General features: G+C 48.8%; 8 protein-coding genes across 8 annotated transcripts; 4 read left to right on the top strand and 4 right to left on the bottom strand.

Annotated features, from left to right (window-relative positions):
- Positions 1-755: 755 nt before the first annotated feature.
- On the top strand, positions 756-2412 carry N7443_001831 (putative aldehyde dehydrogenase; the record flags this gene model as incomplete). The annotated part of the gene is made up of 4 exons (XM_056881887.1): positions 756-801; positions 850-1300; positions 1355-2060; positions 2128-2412. The coding sequence occupies 4 exons, from the start codon at positions 756-758 to the stop codon at positions 2410-2412; spliced, it is 1488 nt and encodes a 495-aa protein (XP_056743728.1).
- A 363-nt stretch (positions 2413-2775) lies between these two features.
- Positions 2776-4313, bottom strand: N7443_001832 (FAD-binding oxidoreductase; the record flags this gene model as incomplete). Its single annotated transcript, XM_056881888.1, has 3 exons — positions 2776-2912; positions 2971-4132; positions 4182-4313. 3 exons carry the CDS (start codon positions 4311-4313, stop codon positions 2776-2778), a joined length of 1431 nt encoding a protein of 476 aa, XP_056743729.1.
- Positions 4314-4680: 367 nt separating this feature from the next.
- N7443_001833 (isopenicillin N synthase family dioxygenase) lies at positions 4681-5998 on the bottom strand (the record flags this gene model as incomplete). The annotated part of the gene is given in 6 exon segments (XM_056881889.1): positions 4681-4785; positions 4835-5014; positions 5071-5457; positions 5510-5603; positions 5615-5799; positions 5858-5998. 6 exon segments carry the CDS (start codon positions 5996-5998, stop codon positions 4681-4683), a joined length of 1092 nt encoding a protein of 363 aa, XP_056743730.1.
- A 1063-nt stretch (positions 5999-7061) lies between these two features.
- N7443_001834 (pectate lyase family protein) lies at positions 7062-8239 on the top strand (the record flags this gene model as incomplete). Its single annotated transcript, XM_056881890.1, has 5 exons — positions 7062-7172; positions 7227-7453; positions 7502-7587; positions 7637-7722; positions 7775-8239. The coding sequence occupies 5 exons, from the start codon at positions 7062-7064 to the stop codon at positions 8237-8239; spliced, it is 975 nt and encodes a 324-aa protein (XP_056743731.1).
- Positions 8240-8770: 531 nt separating this feature from the next.
- N7443_001835 (FAD-dependent oxidoreductase) lies at positions 8771-10169 on the bottom strand (the record flags this gene model as incomplete). Its single annotated transcript, XM_056881891.1, has 2 exons — positions 8771-9130; positions 9183-10169. The coding sequence occupies 2 exons, from the start codon at positions 10167-10169 to the stop codon at positions 8771-8773; spliced, it is 1347 nt and encodes a 448-aa protein (XP_056743732.1).
- Positions 10170-12673: 2504 nt separating this feature from the next.
- On the bottom strand, positions 12674-13060 carry N7443_001836 (nuclear transport factor 2 family protein; the record flags this gene model as incomplete). The annotated part of the gene is made up of 1 exon (XM_056881892.1): positions 12674-13060. One exon carries the CDS (start codon positions 13058-13060, stop codon positions 12674-12676), a length of 387 nt encoding a protein of 128 aa, XP_056743733.1.
- Positions 13061-14592: 1532 nt separating this feature from the next.
- Positions 14593-15839, top strand: N7443_001837 (purine-nucleoside phosphorylase; the record flags this gene model as incomplete). The annotated part of the gene is made up of 2 exons (XM_056881893.1): positions 14593-14703; positions 14766-15839. The coding sequence occupies 2 exons, from the start codon at positions 14593-14595 to the stop codon at positions 15837-15839; spliced, it is 1185 nt and encodes a 394-aa protein (XP_056743734.1).
- An 811-nt stretch (positions 15840-16650) lies between these two features.
- N7443_001838 (SDR family NAD(P)-dependent oxidoreductase) lies at positions 16651-17615 on the top strand (the record flags this gene model as incomplete). Its single annotated transcript, XM_056881894.1, has 2 exons — positions 16651-17010; positions 17058-17615. 2 exons carry the CDS (start codon positions 16651-16653, stop codon positions 17613-17615), a joined length of 918 nt encoding a protein of 305 aa, XP_056743735.1.
- Between the last annotated feature and the right edge of the window lie 906 nt (positions 17616-18521).

Consider the following 18521-nt stretch of genomic DNA (forward strand, 5'->3'; position numbering starts at 1 on the left):
TATCCGGACCTGTGAAGCAAATGGACTGGCAACTCCTCGTCTTAGGGACTAAGTTCGAGAGATCTTTCACTCTATCCGGTTTTCTGAGATTTGGACTCCCATCAAATTTGTACCACGAAGCCCAAAGACTTTCATTGGGATCTTTGAAGGCTCTTGCGCTCGTAAATGCATTACCTGGACCAAAACATCAACGCGGTCCTTTCCAGTGGGCCTTTCTCCAAGGTAACAATCTGTCAAGCTCATTAAAGAGTCATAGTAAGCCTTATTTCCATTCGCCACTATTTGCCGAATATTGCTTAGCTAGTACATCCTGTAAACGAGAGCTTGCTGACAAAGGTCATGTCACTTATTCCAATGTCTTCACTGACGGCATGAAGCTACGATCACTAAGGACTGAAAGTGTCATTGTCATTTTTGGTCGAGTGGTCTTCGTTTTGGACCTCACATATGCTAGAAACTATCACGGTGACCGCCACGGACGGATGACTAATATTAAAGGCTTAGAAACCAACTAAATCATGTAAATTCTGTCAGAAAACTGCGATGATCCTTCCCAACAGAGATTTTGGGAACCTTAAAAGTCCATGTTTGTCTGGATAGCCCCTGGATTCTCGGAAAGGGTGCGGAATCTGGGCGCGGCCCCCGCAGTCTTCTTTCCGAAGGGCCGCGCATAGTCCATTTAAAAGCGACGGTGGCGCGAGCACAATGGCTATCCAGCATTCAAACTTGGTCGCTTTCTCTTTGATTCTCTAAGAATGGCATCATTGACAGTGAAAGGCGTGGAAGGTCGTCTGGTCACAGGTAGCACGGATCTATCACTACCCTCGTTGCGCGGCTAATAATATTTAGTTCCAACGGGCCTATTCATTCATAATGAATTTGTACCGTCGTTAAGTGGCAAGACACTGGATGTAGAAAACCCCTCAACTGGTGAAAAGTTGGGAATTATTTCTGCCGCCACTGCGGATGACATTGATAGAGCTGTCAAATCAGCCAAGGCCGGCTTTGAAACATGGAAGACGGTTCCTGGATCCGCAAAAGCCAAGCTCCTTATCAAGCTTGCCGATTTAATACAACGCGATACTCATGATCTGGCATCTCTGGAGGCGGTCGACGCCGGTACTCTATACACGGACTCCGTGGGACTCAATGTACCACAAGCCATCGGATGTCTGCGGTATTACGCCGGCTGGGCTGACAAAATCGATGGAAAGACGCTTGATATGGACGGCGGCATTGCTTATACTCATAGAGAGCCCCTTGGTGTCTGCGGTGCCATTGTTCCGTGGAATTCCCCATTGTAAGTTCCCCATGTACCATTCAACGTTCAAATCGTAGACTCATAACATGGCAGGATGATCACGATTTGGAAGCTGGCCCCAGCATTGGTGACCGGTAATTCCCTGATTATCAAGTCATCGGAACTATCTCCGCTGTATGCGCAAAGATTGGCGGAATTGGTTAAGGAAGCAGGCATCCCCGCAGGAGTAGTGAACATTGTGACCGGCGAAGGCAGCAGTGCGGGTCAAGCCCTGTCAGAACACATGGAAGTCCGCAAGATCGCTTTCACTGGAAGTGATATCGCCGGCCGGAAAATACTTCAGGCTGCATCTCGAACCAACTTGAAAAAAGTAAGCCTGGAACTTGGAGGGAAAGGTCCGTCCATCGTATTTGACGATTGCGACCTCGAGAATGCATTGCTCTGGACACGCATTGGAATTACAGCAAATAATGGTCAGATTTGTGCTGCCGGGTCTCGCATCTATGTTCAGGCCTCAGTCTACGATCGGTTCGTTGAAGCATACAGAAATGCTTCTGTCAGCGCGCCAACCGTCGCGGGTGACCCGTTAGACACCTCAACCACCAAGGGTCCAGTCGTGAGTCAGGCTCAGCATCAAAAGATTCTTGACTATATTCGACAGGGCAAAGAATCCGGTGCCCGACTTTTGTTTGGTGGTGAACCTATTGGCGATAAGGGCTATTTTGTGCAGAACACAGCATTTGCGGATGTGGCCGACGACGCGACGATCATGCGTGAGGAAATCTTCGGTCCTGTGGCGGTAAGTGACTTTATTCAATCTGATCTATACAACATTGTTGATCGCACATTTTGACGAAGTCGCCCAGAGCATTGCCAAATTTTCCACCGAAGAGGAAGTCATCGCAAAAGCAAATAACTCTCATCACGGCTTGAGTGCTGCTATTTTTACTAACGATGTGAACAGGTCGCATCGAGTGACCAAGGAGCTTGAGTCCGGCCAGGTTACTGTAAATGCCTGGGCAATGCTCGCTCCCAACGTTCCGTTCGGTGGGGTGAAGGAGAGCGGATTTGGAAGAGATATGGGAGAAGAAGCCTTGGAGGGGTGGACAACGGTGAAAGCAGTCAAGTACCATATTCTTCCGCGACTCTGATGACTGAAGTTGGAGGAAATATTGTGATTAACATGAGTGGTGAAGCCTACCATTCTCCTTTGATCATTCTGAGTCCTACACGCATTGCAGCGAAAGGTGACGACCAGCATCTCAAGCCGACTTCCTCATGGGTCCAGCCTTCTATGGAAACTTAGTAATATCAAGGATTTTCAAATAGCAGAATATATGACGCAGAGCTTGGCAATGATTGAATAGAAATTGAGGGTACACGTATGCTGCCGACATCTAGATCTTTTCATTTTTAAGCACGACCTTCCCCTCAGGTAACATTCCGGCGAGTCTATTATATTTATATGTATATGAATAGACCTCATTCTCGACTTTAAAGCTTGCCTAGATGGTTCACGCAGATATTTGGCTGGTAAGCAGTGGGATCGGATGCATTTTGTGAAATACGTTCTTTGGATCGTACTTGGATTTGACAGTCTGCAGGCGTGGTAGATTTGCTCCATATATGTTTGTGACGACAGAGTCGCCAGCTGGTACTATTAGTATTCCGCGGCTTGACAAAAGATGGTTGGGCACAGCTGAACTTACGCTCGGCATAGTTAATGTACTGCGGCACATTTTCTCCTTGCGAATCGTCTCTAGCTCTCGCATCCAGCTCGATCTTCCATTTCGACTGAATTTCTCGCGCCCAAGATCTATGATCTTGATCCTTCATGGAATTTGTCCAACGCAAGAAAATTATACCATTCTGGGTAGAATTGCGACTGGCAAGAGCCGTATCAGCCAACGGGACATCACAAATCTTTCGCATATTAATGAACTCGAGAATGATTGCAGAGGGTGCCAGGTCAGGATCTTTCTCAATCTTGCTGAGTAGGTCATTGAGAATCGACCGAACAAACTTCGGGTCCAGCGGAGGCTCATAAAAAACGCCTTTGAATGATTTGCGATCACCGTATCTAGCCTGGGGGTTTTGTAACGTATTCACCACGGGGTAAGGAACCATGTCAAGGGTGTTCAGAACTGGATTTAGAGCTGTGAAAGCGGAAAAGCGCTCCTGCCCCTCTTCACGAGTACCGTTGTAGAAGCAGATGACAACGATTATCGGGCCGGAGCCATCAGGTGCGTGGGCGAAAATGCTCATCGCACCGGAGCGCGGATCAGGGTTTGCCAAAGTGGCATTGAGCTGCTCTACCACGGACTCCAATTTTTCGATGGGATATCCCAAGACACCGGTATAAACGGGATTCTTCTGGACGTATGCCTGATAGGTGAAGTCTACGACGACACCAAAATTGTATCCTGCGCCTCGCAGTCCCCAAAACAAGTCGGGGTGTTCGGTCGCAGAGGCTTTCACGACGTTTCCATCGGCCAAGACTACCGTGGCAGACAGCAGGTTGTCGATGGTCAAACCGTACTGTCCACTCAACCAGCCGTATCCGCCTCCCAGTGTCAAACCTCCAACACCTGTGTGATTCACGGTTCCTCCCACCGTCACAAGTTCATAAGCCGCCCCAGCTTGGTCGACTTCCTGCCAGGTCGCACCACCCTGAGCAGTAATAGTTTTCGCCTCAGGGTCTACCGTGACTTGATTCATGCGTGAAAGATCAATCACCAAGCCACCCTCACTGGAACTGGTACCGGCAGTCGAGTGTCCCCCACCCTTCACGGCAATTTCGACGCCGTGATCTTGCGCCCACAGCAAAGCCGCTCGAATGTCCATGGGCTCTACTGGCTGGACCACGACTCCCTGTTCCAGTCATTAGTCAGAGGATTTAAATCTGCGCTTTTCTCCCTACCGCACGTTTCATCCCAGTATCCGACCATCGAATAAGGCTCTCTTCGTACCCCGAAGAGTCAGGCGTGAGAAGCGTCGCGGTCACCAATTGATTGCGAAGGGCATTGATGGCAGTAGCGCTTATACGAGACATTTTGCTCTCGAGTGAAGAGTGGAAGCTGGGGAGGTCGCTGATTACCCCTCAATCTGTTATTTGGAGGATGTGGGGAGAGGGGGTCTTCGACCCGCCACACTGTTCCGCGACCGGACTAGAGTGAAATGTCACAGCTTGCAATCGCGCAATGCGAGAAGGGTCTACTGACTGTCTAGCTTCTTCCTGAGGTGAGCCTTCTGGTAACTCCTCTCCCCTCCCCCCGCCCGGAAGCCGCTTCTTTTGGTGAAACCAGGCCGGAGTGTGTTGATATTCAACAGCATCAGATCCAATTACGCTATAAAGTATTCTAAGTCACAGAGGTTGAAGTCCACACAACTCTCCTGCATACAGTGATCAAAACACGACGCTACTTGAGAGCCTGCTGAGAATACTTGGAATACAGCTCTGGATACCACCGCCGTCCCACATCGGGGTGACTCAAGATGTGATTTCTCAGATGCGCCTCTCCAAACTATTATGTTGTTAGAACTGATCGTGGCGCACGCTATTGGAATGCTTACGCAGGCATAAAGAGGTGACATGAATTCACTAGGGACATCAATCGCGCCCTTCTTGCGGTTATCCGAGGTAGGAATGCAGGACACAATATGAGCGGCTGGCTCCTTCAATTTGTCCAAAGTCAGGTCCAACCTGACTCCAAGGAAATACGGAATACTGTATTGCGTCCTGGATGTAGGTGCCTATGAGACTATATTAGTGGTCACACAGTACAACGATGCTTAGGACCCTATCTTACGACGACACGGTGAGTGGTGGCGGCACAGGCGCCTCCTGTGATAGCCTCGAATCCTTGTTGGATATTGATAACAAGGCTTCCATCGACTGGAGGAACATCCACCCATTCACCATTCTTGTTGAGGACTTGCAGTCCACCCGAGTCATCCTGTGAAAGAAAAGTGAACAGGCCCGCAGAATCCTTGTGCGGGCCAACACCTTGGGACTCGGGCGCGGATTGAGGATATTTTACAAACTTCAGTCGACTCATTCTACCTTTGAATTCGTCCAAAGTATTTGTGGGTAGGCATAGGCATTCTGCGACCAGATGCAAAAAGCTCTGTGCTAGCTCACCGATGGCAGTGATGTATTCCTCAACGAGGGATCGCGATCCAGGATGGGCTGGGTACTGAAGTTTGTTTTCAGAGTACGTCCGAGCTGGATTAGACTAAATAACGCACCTGGTTTGACCCTTCAAGTCTTTGCCAGAATGGATCCTGACTTGTCCATGACTTCATTCCTGGGGTGCCAAAGTCAAATTGCTTTGACCGTGTGCTTTAGCTCACTCTATTTTATGTGGTAACTTCGGAGCAGTTACCTCACGAAGATCAGTCCTGGCTGCTGTTGTTTCGGCTCCGAATTGAGTAAATCCAAGGAATGACGGAGAGTCTATCATGTTGCATTCCTCTTTTACCCCTGATGGCAGTGCAAAAAGGGCCGGCAGGGCCTCGTGGGCTCGACGAAAAAGATCCTACAATCCGGTCAATGCATTTTTCTGAGAATTACACCGCATCAGTCATTTGTCGCACCTCTAAACCTGTATCTGTTAGGTAAAGAAATCCCACCACAAAGATGGCCTCTCGAAGATTTAGAAGCTCATCATCTTTGGTACTTGGGTCCTGAAGACGTGAATAGTCAACCTTGGGCACTGATGAAAAGGTTTCTACCATGTCGATTCGATCGCAATCCGCCCAAATATTTATCGCGTAGTTTGTAACACCAGAGGTAAAGCACGAAACCGAAGTAAACGTGATTAGATCAAGTCAACGACTGTAAATAGCCAGATGTACTCAAGTTCTCAAATGCGGGTTAATGTCCAAGCCGGTTCCTAGTCGATGCGCAGTGAGTTTCCTGCGGCCTGCGGGGTCGACGAGATTACTCATCATCGGTCTAGGAATGCAGATTACTTAGCCTTCGCCATTTTTGACCCTGGGAAACTGTCCTATCGCGTGCAAGTACGTGCAAAGTGCCTTGACATATTCGCAAATACTCCAGGCCTCCCCCTGCATAGATAATATCAAGGGCAGGGCTTCGGAATTGTACCGGTCAGGAAAGGGCTACCACAAACTCGAACACAACGAATGTCTTGTCCCGTTGATACTTGTCTTTCTCTCGCCTGGGCTCTTTTCCAATAAGTAATAACAACGAGGTTGGAATGAGGCATGGCCATTTCATTTTCCTGGCCTTGTTCCAGTGCCATTCCCTTGATCGCCCCGATATATGCATCAAATGCCTTGTTCGGGCTGTTATGTTCCCTTGCCAAGAAACCCGAATGAAACAGTCATATTACATTCAATATGGCATCACGACAAAATACGTATCGATCAATTGATGGAATTACAAACGCCCGCCCTCCCATCATCTCCCTATGCCAAGATTTTCAGAGCATTATGAAACCACGATCTTCTTGGCACCATGGCGTAGTTGCAGAATTGGCTTTGCATTGGGGATAGTCAAGTTTACTTGTGGAAATTCTGTTGATTTCTTTTTCTTTTTTGATATGGCTATTGGAGGGACAACGCAATCCACGTTCAAAACTGCTTGACTTCCCTGTCAAACGTTTTAAGTATATCTGAATCAAATGGCAACTGTCAGTGAGAATCAGCTCCACTCCTAATGCCAAGAGCGGATTCCAAGAACAATTCCTGCTTTGCCTAACCAGTCTCCTCGTCATCACCAAGATCAAATCCTTTCAAGGCTGTCAGCTCGCCAATATCAATTGTCCCTGTTACAATGGCCCCTTCAAAATGGATTGCCGCCGTTTTTACCGGTTGCATTTCTGGACTTGCGATCGCAGTCCCCACCAGCACATCGGAGTTCGTGAAGCGTGCAAGCGTTGATGATGTGAGTTATTGAATAATACATTTGTCATTAGGTCAGCTGATATGTCAAACGCAGTCCGCGACTGGTTATGCCAGCCAAAACGGAGGCACAACAGGAGGTGCTGGCGGCACTACGACTACCGTGTCTTCATATACAGCTTTTACTAATGCAGTATCGGGAGACAACGCCAAAGTAGTCGTTGTCAGCGGAAGAATTACTAAGACTGCTGATCAAGCTCGCGTGGGCAGTAACACCAGTATCATTGGCAAGAACTCCAATGCAATTTTGGAAAGCTTCGGAATGTGAGTCATCGATTAAATCTCATAAGAGCCATGACTAACTTGGTTAAGCCTTGTTGAGGTGGCCTCCAACGTTATCATTCGCAACTTGGGCGTGGAGAAGGTGCTTGCAGAAAATGGGGATGCAATTGGCATTCGTGAGTTCAATAAGTGTTCGACTTCATGCTGGAAACTAACAGATATCAGAGTATTCGAATAATGTCTGGGTGGACCATTGTGATGTGTCGTCCGACAGAGATCATGATAAAGATTATTATGATGGCCTTATCGACGTGAGTAACTCCTCATTCTATCGGACTATAGTAGCTCATTGGTGTTTTACAGATCAGACATGCTTCCGACTATGTCACTGTGTCAAATACATTCATTCACGACCATTGGAAAGCATCCCTTATTGGACATTCGGACAGCAACGGCGATGAAGACACTGGCTATCTTCATGTGACTCAAAACAACAACTATTGGTACAACGTCAATTCTCGGGCGCCTTCTTTCCGTTTCGGTACTGGGCACATCTATAACAGTTATTTCGACACCGTTAGCGACGGTATCAATACTCGAGATGGTGCCCAGCTTCTTGTTGAGTCGAACACATTCGTGGACTCTAAGAAGTCTCTCTATTCTACCAATGATGGCTTTGCCGTCTCAAGTGACAATGACTTTGGTGACGGTGAGAATGCCGCTGAGACGGGAAATTTGACCAATGTGCCTTATTCCTACACTCTGTTGGGATCTGAAAATGTAAAGAGTGGTGTTGTCGGAACCGCGGGTCAGACCCTCAGTTTCTAGACAGCTCCGATCACTATTTTTTTTCTTCTTGTTTTGCTCTCAAAGTGCTTAGGTGTGTCTTATATAGCTACTATGTATCCTAAATTTTTGAAAGCATGTCAAATGGATTAGACTAGCCGTCTATGGGAGTGATCCGGCCTAGAACCTGCTATATTACTACACCCAAGGCTACTACCACTATCTCCAGTTTCCATAAGAGAAAGATTGTCTACATGTGTCCACTCATTACTAGCACCACACAAAGTAGATTATTCAGCCCACAGAAATATATCATGTACGTGGCCGGTGTCACGGGCATTTCTTGATTCGTGTATGTATTCAAGGTTCTGAACCGAGCCTATGGAAGGGAACTTCACTTGACCTATTAGAACGATGATCCCGCGGCCACAGATCCAACTCCGTTCTCAAAAACTATTCATTACAAGGAAAAATTTGGTATCAAGCCATTACATAATATCCGATACACCGACCCATGCAACTGTCTTCGAACAACATTACTGACCACGAACCCAATGAACGGACCCCACGCCTCTACATAGTTTGTTCCTTCAGAAACGAATGCAAAGATACCAAGTCCTCGCTGGGTGCGGGGCTTGGTATGGATATTTTGCTTGCATCGAACTCCCATGCCGCTTCTCGCTGATCTCGACGACTGCGAAGAGAAAGGGGTATCATCCACTCCTTTAGCCGACCTTCCAGCATACTCATATCTCGGTTTCGATCCCACATTCGGTGGGACTCTTTGAAGGCACGGTTGATTGTATCCCGACGAAGACGCTCATATGTGTCGAATACCTCAGCAAGTGGCTCCGAGCGATACTGAGCTAGGATTCGAGCAAAAAGAATTGCGTCATCCAGAGCGTATGCAGCTGACTCATCTAGCGGGGGCATCTGAAGAAAATATTTAGTAAACCGGCACAGGAGATGGGCAGAGAAGACTTACTGCATGGGCTGCATCGCCTAGCAAGATCACTCGGTTCGTGTACCAGCGTCCTCCAAGGCGGACTTGATAAACGGGGTAAAGCATCCAATCAGCCTTGCTGTTCACCATTTCCCGAATACAGGGAATCGAACATTTTCCAAAACGATCTTGCATCTCGTTGCGAAGAGCGGCCCTGATTTGATGTTGCGTTGCCCAGTCCTGGCTAGCTTCGAGCCGATAATATTCTAAATCCTCCTGACTGAACTGCACGATGGCGGCGGTAAAGATCTGTTCGCGATCGAGATCACAGAAACTCGTCAACATCGAGCCATGCCGTGAAACATTTAGTGCAGAAGAACGGAAGTGAACAGGTGATGAGATATCCTTGGAAAGAATATTAGCCTGCAGGAATGACATGCCCGTGTACTGAGAAGGAGTGTCAGGATCAATCCACCGGCTACGAATCGCTGAATGAACACCATCGCAGCCGACAACCAGATCACCGACGGCTTCGGTGCCGTCTGAAAAATGTACCACGGCTTTGCCTTCGCTCTCCTCTCCGCCGACGACCTTCTTGCCGAAAATAATGTCGACGTTGGGTGTCCGCTCGACCATGGTCATCATTGCCACCGATAACACAATGCGCATCACTCGTCGACCTTTATATCCCCCATACCCATTTCCCCGGTGATCGACGAAGTCTATTGAGCCAATAGAGCGACCGGAACGCATTGAATAAAGCTCGATTGCATCCACCTCCGCTCCACCCTCGGCGCCCATACGGTCCAGTTCATCCAAAACACCAAGCTGTGCAAGATGGCGTTGTGCAACAGGTGTCAAGTTGATGGCACCGCCCGACGTGGACAGAATATCATGTCGCTCGAATATCGTGATTTTTAAATCCGGCACATAGGGTGTGAGTTCTCGTGACAGAGCAAGGGCGCAAGCGATGCCCGCGATGCCCGCGCCGGCGACGATGATATGGTGCGGTGGGCCTAAAGATCCCATGTCGCTCAGCGTACGGTGTGACGTGGATTCCAGTATTGCAAAGCCGACTTATGTAGCTGAAGATTTAGATCTGCATCTTCTTTCAGGTTAGGAACGGGTTTAGGGTTGAATATAAAACATCTTCTACCTCGAGACCGAGGTTTTTCAGTAATCAACGATCGACACGTCGAAACCCCTTCGTCAGCCGCTCGTAATCAAGGATCTCTCAGGATAAACAGTAAGTTTATCCTCCCAGAAAAAGTCAAGATTTGCTCGGCCGGGATAGGCGATCGCTCGGCATTTGAACGTTGGAGCGACTCCATCCACGGAACCGCTGTGGAGCTCCCGCAAATAGATAAATGGATTGGACTCAACGCACGGTGGGTTTCCAGAGGCCTCCGAAAATTCAAAAGTGACAGATCAGAAACTCCTGGCAAATAGAAGAAGGCTAGAGATGCCCAGACCTTGATACGGTGGAAAGTACTCGAGCTCGACACGCCGGTCCAGACATCTTACAGTGGCAACTCTAGAACAAAAAAAGAAAAAAAGAAAAAAAGAGTCCAAATTTGCGACCGTTGAGAAAGGATGGAGAAGAGACCGGCTACGTCTCCTGAGACCCGCTCTTCCGTTCTCCCTACTTTGTTCTTGGCTGAAATAAACTAAGGGGTGGCTCACTCGGTCCGTGTCCTACTATGGCGTGGATGCCGTTCCACTTCTCTTGCCCGACTGAGTATCCACGCCGATGAATTGTGGATGAGCTGCGTTTGGCAGTCATGTTTGGCGCAGTTCTTCGAAGCGGCGCTAGAATGTCTCGGGATGTGGAGAACTAGGCCAAGTGAGCAACCTGATGCACCCGCCATCCCCCGATAGGTTTCAATTTGCTGAGATCCTTGCTGGTTTAGCTGGTTTTTTTTGCCGGAGCCTAACCCGCGTTCGCCTTGACTCAGAATCCCGGGAATTTTGATTCTCACATCCCGGTCCCGTTTCGCTTCCCTTCTTAGAATTATGCAGCTGGAAAGATCGATCGATCTCCTTCCCCGCTTGGCCCATCGATTCCGCTCAGTGGGTTAAACGAGCGGATATGATTTTCCAAACACAATAGAGTAACTTCCCTCAATACGCCCAGTTTTGGTACTACTTCCTCAAAGAGTTAGCCTAATATCAGACGCAGTCTACATTTGAACGCTCGTACTTCATCTCGGCACTGCACAGACACACGCTAGCAGCCGGGTGTCGGTCGCTGTCAAGTTTCAACTCCATAGATTACCTAGATATCGGCGACTAGAAATTCTGAGGGATTATGGTATGGGTTTAGGCGATCTTCATAAACAGTTCATTCCAAAGTATACGAGTTATTCAACATTAGAGAGAATGGGCTTAGAAACGCCCCAGCGTCCAGCTTCCTCAAAATGTTCCAGATGGTATTCTTTCGGCCAAGCTTTCCTAATGAAATGGGCGACCCCTGCAATAAGAATAGCCCATTAAATTTTGTATCCAGTGTTGGCCTCCAGCATCCTGCCCCCTAGTAACATGGTCAGAAACCCATTGGCTTAATAAAATCCACTGGTGAGATGGCCAAAATGATGCACTGGACTTTTCTGAGAAATCTTCATAAGTTTCTTGAAGCCAGAGGCTTCGGACAAATAGGAGCGACGAGCTCGATTGTCCGTTGTGAGATAGCGAATGGCCAGCCGACGAAGACGTTGCCCAGTCAAGAAAACTTGCAACCTAGACCAATAGCAAACATAAGTCTCTCAAGCTACTACCGAGATGAAGAGCTTTGGAGGCATGTCGAGGCATGGTGTTGAAGGCAGATAAGATGAGAGAATAGAAAGCAGTGCTCACGATACCACGGTGCGGCGTCACTTAAGAGACATAATGAGGCCGACTCTTTAGATGGCCGTTACAGAGGATTCGTTCATCACTCATAACTACAGAGACAGGCGAGGGAAAGAATACAGATATTGGGAGAGAAATGTAGATGGAAAAGAGGAAGGCACGTTACAGGAGACCTAAGGAAGATAAAGGCGAGAGCCGTCAAAGAGTGAAATTATAAGCAGGCCTGAATGTATGTCTCAGAAACGGCATCCACTATGCCGTCAATCTTGTTAAACTCATCCACATGTCGAAGATATTTTCGAGGTCATCTTGTTGCCCGTCGAAATGGGATCTCTGTTGTCCGGATGCCGTATCTATAGTTATGTAGTAGATCTTACTGCCAACTTTGCATGTGCTCGTGAACTGACTCATGTGACAAAGAACCCAGTCAAATCAGACACCGCATTAGAATAACACTACCTATGTACAGACAGTCTATCTGACGGCAGCCTTGTGGTCAATTATATCTAAATTGCACATGTGTATTTCAAATTGGATATCAAAATTGAGTATATCAAGTCAACGTTTAAAAATTGTGACATTAATAGCTTCATCGATTCATAACGCATGACCAGGATGACCCGTTCATTTATACAGATATCATGCTCCCAGGTGTGCCTTCGTAGGAGATTTGTCCCGAATCATTCTCACAACACTGTCTCCTGATGGCAAACGACCCGCCACTCGCCGTCCGAGGCCTGGCTCCAGGTGGTACATCCCGTTGCGCGGTACTCATTTTTGCCGCGAACGGCCCGGACCTTATATGTCACAGATCCAGCCATGAGATCAATAACGATTGTTCGAACATCGTCGAATTCATATGCATCGAATCGGTGGAATGGCGGCTTCAAGGCTCGCTTCAACTGCGCAGGGTCTTCCATAGTTAAGACCTCCATCTGGGGGAAGAGCAAGTTCGCTTCATCATTGCAAAGTTTTTGCACGGCGGGCGCAGGGTCGGCAGATGTAAGGGCTGTCCATAGAGCGCGCTCCTTATTAAGAATATCCTCGCGGATACGATCGTGCATTGACGGCATGGCGGAGGAGTGGAATGAGTCTGAGGGTGCTATGCCAGTTAGCTTCCGAACATGAATATCCAACCCCGGAGAAAACCTCGACAGCATACCAGATCGATCGGAATGAACGCGCTAGAGCAGCAAGATGTGGTTTTGCCGGCGCGGGGACTGGGTGGTTTTATTTGCCCCGGTGTCTTCCCAGACGTTCAATGGTCGGTATATTAAAAATGACGTCAGTGGGGATGACGTTGAGAATCAACCAATTCAATTGTCCGATCAGCATCCGGGCACCCCCATCTTGTCAATCCCGTCACAGGATTTCTATTTAAGGCCGTTTGACATGCGTCATGCTCCACGCCGATTGATGGTGTTCCACGGTGGCTTGAGCCCCGCGCGTCATACAGCCAGACTGCTGCCCGGTCTTTGTCTACCTTGAGGTATCTGGCGAAATCTGTCTGCATCACGGGCAACAGCCCGGTAGCCCTTGTAGCCCGTCTTGACATAGAATGTCCCCCGAGCGGCTCGAAGGATTGATTTATTCTCAGGTATCTGTTCACGCTTGCTGCTCATGTTCCCGGCTCAGAATGGGCTAAACCTCAGCCGAGGCGAGGCACAGGATTCCATGATGGCACTTTACACACTTTTGCATGATTTCCGTCCTATTTCCTTCACGGATTCTTGTGGTTCGGTTGATTTCAATCAAATGGCTCATACTCAATTCTTCACATCTGAGTTTTCCTGTCTCGTTCCATGGAGTCCGACAGGCACACAATGTGGTTCCCTTGGGCCGCTCCACTTTTGTCTGCCAACTTCCCTCCCCAATGCACGTGATGGCTGTCGGTACCTTAATCTCTATCTGAGCCTTCTCAATTTGAGTGTACCGGCTTCTTACTTTCCCATGGCCATTCAGGCGAGAAAGGAGCCGAGAAGCTTCGGTCGGATCGTAGGGCGCAATTTGCGTTGCGAGAGCCGAAGGTCAATCTACTCTAAATACTATCGTTTCCCGTGTTTATAAGAGGGTAATCTCTCGCAGCCCCCTTCAATCTATGTAGATACCTAGTGACTAGCTTCGTTATCGCTCAGCTATGACTCCAGTGGATCCACCGGCACACTCCGACGGTCGACGTTGAAGCCCGTGATAAGGGCCACCGCAAGGGCGTGATAAGGGTTTAAGGATAAGGATAAGGATAAGGAACACACAGGTTGCCTCAAGTGTGCGGGCCAGTTACCGGTTACGTTACCGCTCAATTGAATTGGAAGGGAAACTCTTTTATCGACTCTATGGAGCGTCAACTGCCCGATACCAATCAAAAGAGGCTATCGCCATCCCGAACCAGAGCTGGTCAACGGAGTGATGGCCGATCCTATCTATATCGAGTTCGCGCCATGATCCACTCTGAGGGTTTAGAGGTCTCTCTGCTATGGGAGTCGGAAGCGCGACGGAGTTGGAAAATTTTGCATTTCTGCTAGGCTTTAAAACCCGGTGATTTCCCCTCCAAGCTAGCTACTAGCTACTAGCTACTAGCTATCAAGGCAGCCGACCTTCAAACACAATGTTGTCCCTGCGAACCTTGGTCCCGCTGTTACTGGGTGGAAGTGCGTTATGTGCGGCTTCCGCTCACGGGTCTCCAAAATTTGCTCCGAAGGTGTTCATCGTCTCAATGGTATGCCCGGGAACTATATCGGGACTTTACAACCGATAAACCTGTACTCATAGCCTTTCTAGTTTGAACCGGAAGCTGAAGCCTGGTGGAACATTCCTGAATTCAACCTTCTGGCCCATAATATTAGCCTCCCCGGGCTTTCACCCCTCTATCCCGACGTTCACTGTACCGAGAACCACGAGATCTGTCAACTGATTACCGGCGAATCTGAGATCAATGCCGCCACGACCGTTACCTCCGTTGTTTTCTCGCCCCTTTTCGATCTCACTAAGACCTACTTCTTCATCGCCGGTATTGCAGGTGTCAATCCCAAGCGAGCTACCCTCGGCTCAGCGACCTTTGCGCGATATGCTGTTCAGGTGGCTTTGCAGTACGAAATTGATATCCGAGAGCTTTCTTCCAACTACTCGACTGGATACATCCCTCTGGGCTCTGATTACCCCGACCAATATCCCACCAGCATCTACGGTACGGAGGTCTTCGAAGTCAACTCAGAGCTTCGCAGCATTGCGGCAGGCTTTGCTCGCCGAGCGAATTTCTCTGATTCCTCGGCTGCAAAGGCTTATCGCGCCCATTACGCGACCGAAAGTGGAGAGTACAAGGCCGCTACCGTGGCCCCGGGGGTCGTCGAGTGCGACGTGGCTACCTCGGATGTCTACTACAGCGGCAACATCCTGGGTGATGCTTTCGACAACACAACCAAATTGTTCACCAATGGCACGGGCGACTACTGCTCCAGTGCCCAGGAAGATAACGCCACGCTCGAGGTTCTTCTTCGATCATCAACTAAGAAGCTGACCGACTTCTCTCGTATCATTGTAATGCGCACTGCGTCCGACTTTGACCGTCCCTACCCCGGGCAGTCTGCGACCGAAAACCTGCTCTATGCCGATGCGGGCGGCTTCGAACCGGCCCTGGAAAACATCTACCGCGCTGGCATTGAAGTCGTTGGGGGTATCTTGAAGGAATGGCATTCCACTTTTGCCTCTGGTGTGAAGCCTCGCAACTATATTGGAGATATTTTTGGTACTCTAGGCGGAGAGCCGGACTTTGGCCCGGGGCGGACTCAGTCCCTGGCCGACAGTGGAGCCTACAAGAAGAGGAGCGTTGGATCTGCTCTGAGAAGACGCAACTAATTGTCATATTTATCCTGAAATCACTGTCTAAATGTGATATAGGCCGCTGTATGTATATTGATACTATCACAAACTCGTCCCTCCTATACCTTATTAATGACGTCCTTGGGCTTGCAAGCTGCGAAAGGAGCATATTCTTGGCATATTTGACCTCTAAGGTGGGGTAAGGAATACAATTGTGATATAGCTGCTAGAAGAAATATATTATAGCAAACTCGGACCTGGAAAGCTGGAAAGGGGGTGCAAGAAGAGCCCGTAAATTGAAAGCCTGCAGCTAGCAAAACAAATAGGTAGACAAAGAGCGATCATAACGCACCTGCAATGGATATGCTTATCAACGGGTTCCTCGTATAAGATCTCTGTGTCCTTCATGGGAGTCCCCGTCGAACCCCCTCCCCGAATTGGTGATGTGATGTCTTCGAATGGGGAGTTGTCCGCCATCTTTTACTTTATCAGTTACCTAAATCTGCTCTGTAAGTTCAATATACTGAGCCCTACTCAACCGGTGACTCGGCAAGATACCACTCTTTCCTGGTGTTGCTCCCACCTCCCTGTCGACCACCATGATACACCGTCTATTACTTGTAAATTTTGAGTATCCTCATAGTACGATATTGTTAAGGAACCCAAAATCTTCACTTTGCTGAAATATAAATTCAGGGTTGTATGCGGTCAATAATCGACGATGTCCCCGGCAATTCATTAAGCGGTGAAGCAAATCGTGTAACAAGCTCTCCTTGTCAGTTTTGTTCGTCCTCACGCATCGCGATTTTGATATCGGCCAAGGACAGCCATTTAATACTATACCAACATGGATCACGTCATTCAGGCAAAAAAGACCGCTCTCATCACCGGTGCCGCCTCCGGGGTGGGGTTTGCCGTGGCGAAGCGTTGCCGAGACGAGGGCATGCACCTGGCTTTGCTAGACATTGACGAAAAGAATTTGGCCAAGGCCAAAAACACTTTGGCCGATATGGACCCGTGCCTTATGACCGAGGCCTATGTTCTCGATGTGGCTGACGTGCCCCTATGGGAAGAGACCGCTCGCCAAATCGCCCAGACCTTCCCAGACATCGACCTGGTCGTGCTAAATGCTGGGAAAGGATTCAAACCAGATAGACAGGACTCCAAGAATTTGAAACCATGGCTTGACGGTAACTACTGGAGGAAGGTCTGATATATCTTGTTTGTTACTAAGAACAAGGCTGATCTTCCCAGACAATGGACACCAACGTTTATGGCCCCTTGAACGGACTAAACGCTCTGCTACCTATATTGATTTCCTCCAAGGCTCGGACTCCCAAGTCAATCGTCATAACCGGCTCGAAGCAGGGGATCACCAACCCGCCGGGTGCGGGCAATCCAGCATATAACGCATCCAAGGCGGCGATCAAGAATTTAACCGAGCACCTTGCGTACGACCTACGTTCCGACCCATCGACTGCTCATATTTCCGTACATCTTTTGATTCCCGGGTGGACGTGGACCGGGCTGATGGGCAATGTGGGTCCCACCAACGAAGAAGACGTCAAGAAGCCCGCCGGGGCATGGTACCCGAGCCAGGTCGCCGAAGAATTACTCAATGGGTTGAAGACGCGATCGTTCTATATAGTTTGTCCAGATGGGGAGACCGACCGAGCTCTCGATCAAGCACGTATGAAGTGGGCAAGCGAAGATGTCGTGGAGGGCCGGCCGGCTCTGTCTCGGTGGGATGAGAACTGGAAGACCCGTGCCGAAGAAATGATCCAGATGGATGCCGAATCTCGGCGTGTGTAATTGATTGACTACCCCGCAGAGCACTCATATGTGGGGTTTAAATAGGATATTGAATAAGATCCACTTGTGATCGTAATGTACATAGGGAATAAGTAAGTTGTAAAGCTTCTCAGCGAGCAGGCACCCAATCGAGAATTGATGAGACCCGCGCGCAGTGACTGAGTCACGATTCAGACTTCCGTATTCTCTGCTAAATGGTCTAGTTCCAGAAGTGATGGCAGTGTTCCATGGCGGGTCTCGAGACAATTTATGGAGGCAGACTCTCGGCGTAGAGTCGAATGTGGTTCTTATTTAGTCTCCGAGAGACATGTATAAAGAACGAGGTCAGCCGTGATAGAGACAGTTGCACTCTCGTCAATTGCTCTTTTATCCCAGATACCCGCAGATGAAGTTATCCAGTGTCCCATATGATACGTTGGATGTGCCATCTTCTGCATAGATGTCCTGTGTAATAATACCTGTCAATCGCCCAAATGACCCTACCGGACTGTTTAAAATCAGTGGCGGATGATTTGTCTTGGCTCTGATCCTGAAATACATTCTTGTTGACGCTCGAGCCCCGAAGCCGTGAAGCCCACCCGGTTGTGCTGATGCATGTCTAATTGGGTACACGATCATGGGGTGACAAAATTGAAGGAAACCCCTGGAATCGCCATTTTCGTGTATAACTAGGGCATGCAGATAGACATTCACCGTTTCGATTCAAAGATTGTGTTTGCTTTGTATGCACCGAGAAGAGTATAGTTGAGGTCGTGAGGTCACATGCAACCCTAGAACCGGAATAGGAAGCTTCCACTTCAAGCCACCGGGATCAACACCGGGGTGGCTTTGAAGCATAAAAGCATATCGAGCCCTTCCGAGCCAATCTAGCATGACGCGTGGTGAGGAGCTCAAGGAGGCAAGGGC

Source organism: Penicillium atrosanguineum (genome assembly GCF_028827265.1).
Source record: "Penicillium atrosanguineum strain IBT 20685 chromosome Unknown utg000002l_segment0_segment0, whole genome shotgun sequence".
Taxonomy (NCBI): Eukaryota; Fungi; Ascomycota; class Eurotiomycetes; order Eurotiales; family Aspergillaceae; genus Penicillium; species Penicillium atrosanguineum.